Source organism: Mus pahari, chromosome 19 (assembly GCF_900095145.1).
Source record: "Mus pahari chromosome 19, PAHARI_EIJ_v1.1, whole genome shotgun sequence".
Classification (NCBI taxonomy): domain Eukaryota; kingdom Metazoa; phylum Chordata; class Mammalia; order Rodentia; family Muridae; genus Mus; species Mus pahari.
The window spans coordinates 33,318,527-33,325,583 of NC_034608.1; the positions used below are offsets into that span (position 1 = coordinate 33,318,527).

Genomic DNA, 7,057 nt, shown 5'->3' on the forward strand with positions numbered 1-7,057 from the left:
AAGACTACCAGCCCAGAGATGGCACCACCCACAAGGGGCCCTCCCCCCTTGATCACTAATTGAGAAAATGCCTTACAGCTGGATCTCATGGAGACATTTCCCNAACTGAGGCTCCTTTCTCTGTGATAACTCCAGCTGTGTCAAGTTGACACAAAGCTATCCAGTACATATGGATATAGATGTTAAAGGACATTCAGTCGGAACCCACAGATGCCTGAGCCTCCCATCTCAGCTTGGCATAGTGAGTTACAGTAGCCCACTACCAGTCCAGCCCAGTCTAGATGTCGGGTTGGGAATGATGCTCTTTCCCAGGACAGAGCAGGTAGACAAGGCCTGGAGAGGCTGACCCTGTGAGGAGGAGCCCATGTTGGGCATGTGGAGCTTGTGCCTCCTGGTGTCAGGCCGAGAGCTGAGAGCCTCTACTGCCTTCTTCCATCCCACCCCTGAGAGGGGTCCCATGGTGACTGCTGGTCTGCAGGCAGGACTTGGAGGACCGGATGTGAGAGAGCCTGGTTGAAGCTATTGCCACCGAACCATATTAAGGGCTCCTTTAAGGCCCCCCGGCCTGTCTGCTCAGGCTCATTTGAATGAGAGAGTCTTGGAGCACAGCGTGTTCTTGGTGCTTGGAACCGTGTTTCTGGCAATTTCTGCTACCTGGAGTGAGCTGTCACGGGGCAAGTGTCCTTGCCAACACTGACGTTGTATTTAAGGTGGGATCACCACCCTCCTTCCTTTCTCCTGCACACAGCTCAGGTCCCCACTGTTCCACAGCCAAGGACGGCTATTCAGAGATTAAATCTCCCTCGTGCTTTGCAGAAGCTAAGCTGTGCCCTTGAGCTGTGACATCATTCCTTTCCTTGAGGGAGATGGAGACATTACCGAGTTAAAAATTGATTTCTTCTGAGGGTTTTGTCAGGAACTCGATGATGGGTATAGACTGTGGCATTGCAGTGGCCACGGTCCCTGCTGGCCTCCCCCCGGGGCAGGTGACCTTGAAGCTAGGCCTAGCCAAGCCTGGCTGTGCTCTGGGCAGTGACCTTCCCTGGGCAGGCTTGTTAGACAGAGATGGACCAGAGATAGCCCCAGAGTCAGGGCCTCAGGTGGCCCCAGGTGGTCGGGTACTGACATCTCCCTGCATGCTTAGAGACGCTGGTCAAGGCGACTGACAAGGGCTGGGCGGGCCTTTCTCTCTGAAGCAGCAGAAGGGGCTGCAACCTCCCCTGAAGCAGGCTGACTAGCTCGGAACCCTAAGAATGCCGAGGAGATAGAGCAGGGCCTGAGTTATCCAGGTAAGGCCCCTTCTCGGGGCCGGCAGCAGCAGTGAGTCCTCCTCGGAGCTGGGGTAGAAAGTATTTCCCGCACATTTGGAAAGTTTCCTCCTGGCAGAGCTAAAAAAAAAAAAAAAAAAAAAAAAAAAAAAGGTGAAGCAGGGGCATTGAGCAGCCTGTCCACCATCCTAACTCTGCTGCGAGGGCACAGCCAGGCCGAGCCACCGCCTGCCCTGAGCCTGCCGTTCTTCCCTGCAGCTGAGCCAGGATTCAAGTCCCGACCGAGTCACACTCCACAGCCTTATGATGCGGCCCATCCAGAGGTTCCCACAGTTCATCCTCCTACTGCAGGTATGCCGGGACTACAGAGAGAGTGTGCTTGTCACTCTGGAATAGGTCCCGAAGGGTCTCTCCTCTCCTTCATCCACCCTCCTCCATCCCCTCTCCCCTCCTCATAGGCGACAGCAGCTACAAAGCCTATGGAGACCAAAGAAGTGTGGAACCAGACTGAAGGAGGGTCGTGGGCTGCCTTGTGGGTTCTGGGAAGCAAACGGGGTCCTTTTAATCAGCCCTGTCAAGTGCTGCCACTCTTGTGCTGCGTTCCCATCCTTGTCATCAGTCCGTGCTGCCGACAGCACTTACCAGGAGTTTCCTTCTCTGGAAACCAGCTTCTCTGGCCTTTGTAAGGTTTCAGTGACTGAGGCCCATTCTTCGGTCCCCCCCCCCCCCCGTCTAGTTCAGTGTCTCCCCTCAGTCCCCAGCGATTTCCTGACACTTGCGGCACCATGCTTTGTCAAGCACCTGTACTATTTTAAAGGAAACCCTTTCCTCTGCGTAGTTGGTCTCTGGGACGAGCTTAGAGCACAGTGCAAGAGACCCCATAAAGCAGGCTGTCGGCGGGGTCTGTCGTCCATTTGTAGAGCACAAGCAGAGGAGACTCTCTGAGATGAGAAGGTCCCGGGCCTTCAGAAGTGGGTGAGCTTTGTCCTCAGCCTCAGTTCCCTGCTTCACCCCCTCTCGGACAGAGTCAGCCTGTCTTTGTAGCTGTGGTCCAGGCACTGGCTGCCACTCTCTTGTGCAGTGAATCTTCCTCCAGTAGAAGGAAGCTTGGACTCTGCTGGAAGTCCATGCGGGAGCTGTCTGAGCGGCAGCTTCTCATGCACTTGTGTCTTCCACATCAACACCTACATCTGCATCCTTAACCTTCCTGTCATGTTATGTGTTTTCTGTGCTTGAGCCTCATGATCGAGCCTTTGCCAGCTTCAGGCTTTTCTTGTTCCACCTTCACAGGATTGAAGACAGTTGGCATCTCTTCACTTAGCTGACTTGAGGAAATGCTGTAGTCGGCCCATTTGATCCCCTGTCCCCACCCCCATGACAGCAACAAGATTGTTTCTCTTTCTCATCACTGAAGGGGGACATTTAATTCCCATCAAGAGACTCTTAGGTCATATCATTTACAGCTGTGCAGCAAGTCAGAACTCTCAGGCTGGTCCTGAACTCATTTCATCTCAGCCTCCCCCTACCGAGGCTTCTGGCTGGGATGGCATATGTCACCACAACTAGCACTATGTCTAGCTTTTGCTTTAGAGCAGAAAGTCTGGGACTCTCCAGAGGCCACTGTGGGGTTATTGATCGGCCTCTTTAGTATTGTTGTGTCTCAGGTGTCAGGAGGCCCAAGGAGAAAAAGATGGTTCAGGTCACGCACACACATTTATCAGTGTCTACAGCCTTTGGGTGGCATGGATTATGGTACCACAGAACAATTGGTAACAATTGACTTCAGAGATGTTCATAACAGGGGGCTAATGCAAACATTTGAAATATTGTGAGCACTACAAACGGGACATGGAGACTCAGTATGTACATGCTGTTGGGAAAACTCCCTATGGATCTGGTGGCTATGGCACAGCAGCCTCAGCCTGCGATAGGCATGCATGTGTCCTGAGCAGCAGAGAGGAGTGGGGCATCGCTGTGTGGTCTCATGCACCGAGAGCTCTTCCTCCAGCTCAGGGCCTCTGCACACAGACCCTGCTGGGTGGGTTGACCTTGCGGGCATAGAACCTGTACTGTGAACAACCTTCCTAATGCTGTGTCCTTGAATGCAGTTCCTCACGTTGTGGTGACCCCAACCATAAAATGATCTCCTTGCTACTTCATAACTGCAATCTTTCTACTGTTACGAGTCATAACATAAATATCTGATGCATGACCCCAAGGGGGTCACGACCCACAGGTTGAGAGCCACCCATACAGTGGCGGCCACAATAGCATATTTAACACTGCTGGGGACTTCTGTGAGCAGGTGGCTTTGCCTGACGACAGTAGACGATACAGCTTGCCAGCTCCATCCTGGCCACTGCTGGCTTTCTGAGGTGGTGGCATGCTTCTATGCCAGGGACCTACTCTATCTATCTATCTATCTATCTATCTATCTATCTATCTATCTATCTATCTATCTCATCAGACGTGTAAGGTATTAAGCTAGTTTTGTTTTTACACAAAGATGTTGAGCCAAGGGTTGAGATAATTCTTGCCCCTCTCCCAGCCCCGACTCCCCACCAGAGGTGGCTGGCATTCCATGTCACTCTAGCTGCCGGACAGCGTGGTCAGACAGACGGTTGGGGTCAAAAGCATTCTTGTTGACCACCCGTACTCTGCCTCCTGCTCACAGGACATGCTGAAGAACACAGCCAAAGGACATCCTGACAGGCTGCCCCTTCAGATGGCGCTGACGGAGCTCGAGACCCTGGCGGAGAAGCTAAACGAGAGAAAACGAGACGCCGACCAGCGATGTGAAATCAAACAAATAGCAAAAGCCATAAACGAGAGATACCTGAACAAGGTCCAGAGAGATGTTCCTCGTCGGCTCCGCTAACGGGGGTGGCCGGGCCCGTGGAATGCCTGGGAGAGCATGCAATGCCTTGGCCTCTCCCCACTTGTTTTCTTAGGAAAGGGACTCAGTGAGTTGGTAGCTCCTCACTTGGATCCACGGACCCCTAAGGAGGTTAAAAGGCAACTCGGCTTTAGTTTCAGAAATCTCACATTTTGTTTTAGATAGCTGCTTTGTCTGGCGCCGCACAAAAAAAAAGAGCCCCTCTTGGTTGGGCTGCTTGACTTCCTCTCTACAGAAGGATTTCTTGTGGCATACCACAGACCTGCCACGTTTGTCTAAGGCCCCGTCTATGGGGGAGGAGTCAGCCTACATACAGGAGCCGGGCTGATGCGTACAGGTGTTAGTTATTGTCACTAATGCCCAGTTCATTTTCTGCTCAGCGGGGGAGTGTCCTGCTTGCTGATGATGTCAGCGGTCGAGGGGCATGTCTCTGACCCTCAGTGATGTGACGGAAAGTTTTTGAGTTGAGAATTATTGTCAGCTGTGCTCTGGGTATAATTTGTGTCATTTAGAGTTGAGCGTCCCCCATGGTGCTTGCCATGAGAGCGCCCCAGGAAAGAAGGCATGCTGACCACAGTCTGGTGGCACTTTACTTGTGCACCTGATCTTGATCCTGCGCACAAGGCATAAAAGGCAGAGTTATGAAGTTGGCTTGTAATAGCCAGTGGCTAGGAAGGGAGCTAGGCAGCCAGGCGTGGTTCAGAAGGCAGCAGGGACCATCTGGGACAAGGGTGCCGTGTTTCCTGAAGTGACAATCTGTGGTACCGATCAGGGTAGAGCATCCTTCCAGGAGCTGATGGGCTTCTCCATGGTTCAGTGACATAGAGGGAGGCAGACAGTAAGAAGTCTACATACAGCCTCTGGGGTAGGCACGCATGAAGCCCTGGGCTCAGTCACCGTGAGCGGCAAACCCACCACAGTAAATCGGGGCTAGATACAGATTTACTTTTGCTTCAGAGCCAGCTGGTAAGTGACTCTCACCCCCCAGAGCTGATGACCTGTAAGATGTGTAGTTTAAAGTCACTCAGCGAGCCCAGTGGCTTCTCTGTGAGGAGAGAGGGGGAGCTGCGGGCCTTCCCACAGAGAACAAGCTTGCGTACTCAGGAGCTCCCGCTCCCTTCCCTTCTCCTTCGCGGGAACACGGGTGGGTGACCTTGCTGGTGTCCTTTTGAACCTCCAGCTCCTCAGCAGTGGAAACCGGTACCTCGTCCGTTCCGATGACGTCATCGAGACGGTTTACAACGACCGAGGAGAAATCGTCAAGACCAAACAGCGTCGGATCTTCATGCTGAATGACGTGCTGATGTGTGCCACCGCCAGCTCACGGTAAGGGCGAGACCGTGTCATGGGTCGGCCTCACAGCGACATGCTCTGTGCGTCAGAGAACAGGAGGGGGGCTGCATCCATGCTCTTAATAATAAAAGGAAACCCGTTGCAGGTGTTTGTAATTATCATCAACGTTAGTATTTATTTATTTTTTTGTTTGTCTGTCAGTCTGTTTATTTATTTGGCAGTGCTGGGAATGAAACCCAGAGCACCATTCATGACAGACAAACTCTGGGACTGAGCTGCAACCCCAGCTCTGCAAGCTGACTTTTAAATCATGTGGGTTGGTGGGCCTGCTGGTGGAAATCAGATGCCATACAGGTGAACTCAGGAAGACTGGTGCTGGCGCTGGCCCAGAGCAGAGTCCTCTCGCTCCCCATCACCTGGGGCCCTTTGTTGTCACATAGCTGACTCTAAATGTACCTCTGATAGGTATATTCCCCTTTGGGGCTGTTCATACTTAGTCCCCTTGGTCCTTTCCCTCAGTTTGGCGTGAGAACGGTTCCTTGGCACATAGCTACTGAGCTAGGCTGAGGAGATCTGGGAGGGCAGGGTCCTCTAGGGTAGGTAGCATGGAAGAGAATCAGTCTGTATTAAATGCAGCATCCTGTCGGACATGGTGGCACACGCCTTTAATCCCAGCACTCGGGAGGCAGAGGCAGGCGGATTTCTGAGTTCGAGGCCAGCCTGGTCTACAGAGTGAGTTCCAGGACAGCCAGGGCTATACAGAGAAACCCTGTCTTGAAAAAAACAATAAATGAATGAATGAATGAATGAATGCAGCATCCTCCATGTTTGATACGGTGCTCTTGGTACTTTCTCAGATAGCACGGGTTGATGTGGAGCCAACACCCTTAGCTGGCATGCAGTTGGTAAACCTTCGGTAGCACACGATGGACTAGCAGGAGTGCCTGTGCCATGGAAGGTGTGTGCCATGGCATCGGGGGTTATCCCTCCTGGAGAGCAGGCTGGGGACCATGCAGCCACCCACCACCGTCACTTTATTACCACCGTGACTCTTGTGAGTCACCTTCCTTCCACTACCACAGGATTTGGGCACAGGATATGTGGGGTGACTCTTGAGAGCCAGAGCAGAGTCACTCCACTCACCAAGCCTCTGACTCGTTGTCAGCAAATGAAGGACGGTGACCACGGGGTCAGGGTGGCCAGGCAGAGGCTGTGTGCAAGGCTGTGACTGTGTGCGCATGGTTACATGAGCTGCAGGCTGGGTAGCTGCTCTGGCCACAGGTGTTTGTGTCTCTGTGTCCCTGTCCCACATTATGGTAAAGAAGAGAAGACTTAGGGTTTTTTTGTTTGTTTATTTGTTTCACCTCTGTACACTTGGCCAATGCTTTAGTGGTGGAGTGTGGGTTGTGACTTAAGTTTATTGATGTGGTTGTAAAGTAACTGCATAGGAATAAGGGGGGAAGCTGGGGTCAGATCGGAGAATGTCTCTGCACACTAATCCAGCATCCTCGGCACTGTGGCCGTGAGTTCACAGGTCCTGTCATCCTCGGGCACTGTGGCCGTGAGTTCACAGGTCCTGTCATCCTCGGGCACTGTGGCC

At 52.6% G+C, this 7,057-nt stretch overlaps 1 protein-coding gene across 5 annotated transcripts in view; it reads left to right on the plus strand.

Annotated features, from left to right (window-relative positions):
- Window positions 1-7,057, plus strand: part of Arhgef10 (Rho guanine nucleotide exchange factor 10) — a 90,189-nt gene that overhangs the window by 45,715 nt on the left and 37,417 nt on the right. For all 5 annotated transcript variants that reach the window (XM_029531835.1, XM_021218797.2, XM_021218795.2 and 2 more), the window contains 3 exons: window positions 1,527-1,619; window positions 3,943-4,113; window positions 5,345-5,490. In XM_029531835.1, the coding sequence (XP_029387695.1) occupies window positions 1,527-1,619; window positions 3,943-4,113; window positions 5,345-5,490 (410 nt within the window). The remainder of the gene's footprint in view (window positions 1-1,526; window positions 1,620-3,942; window positions 4,114-5,344; window positions 5,491-7,057) is intronic.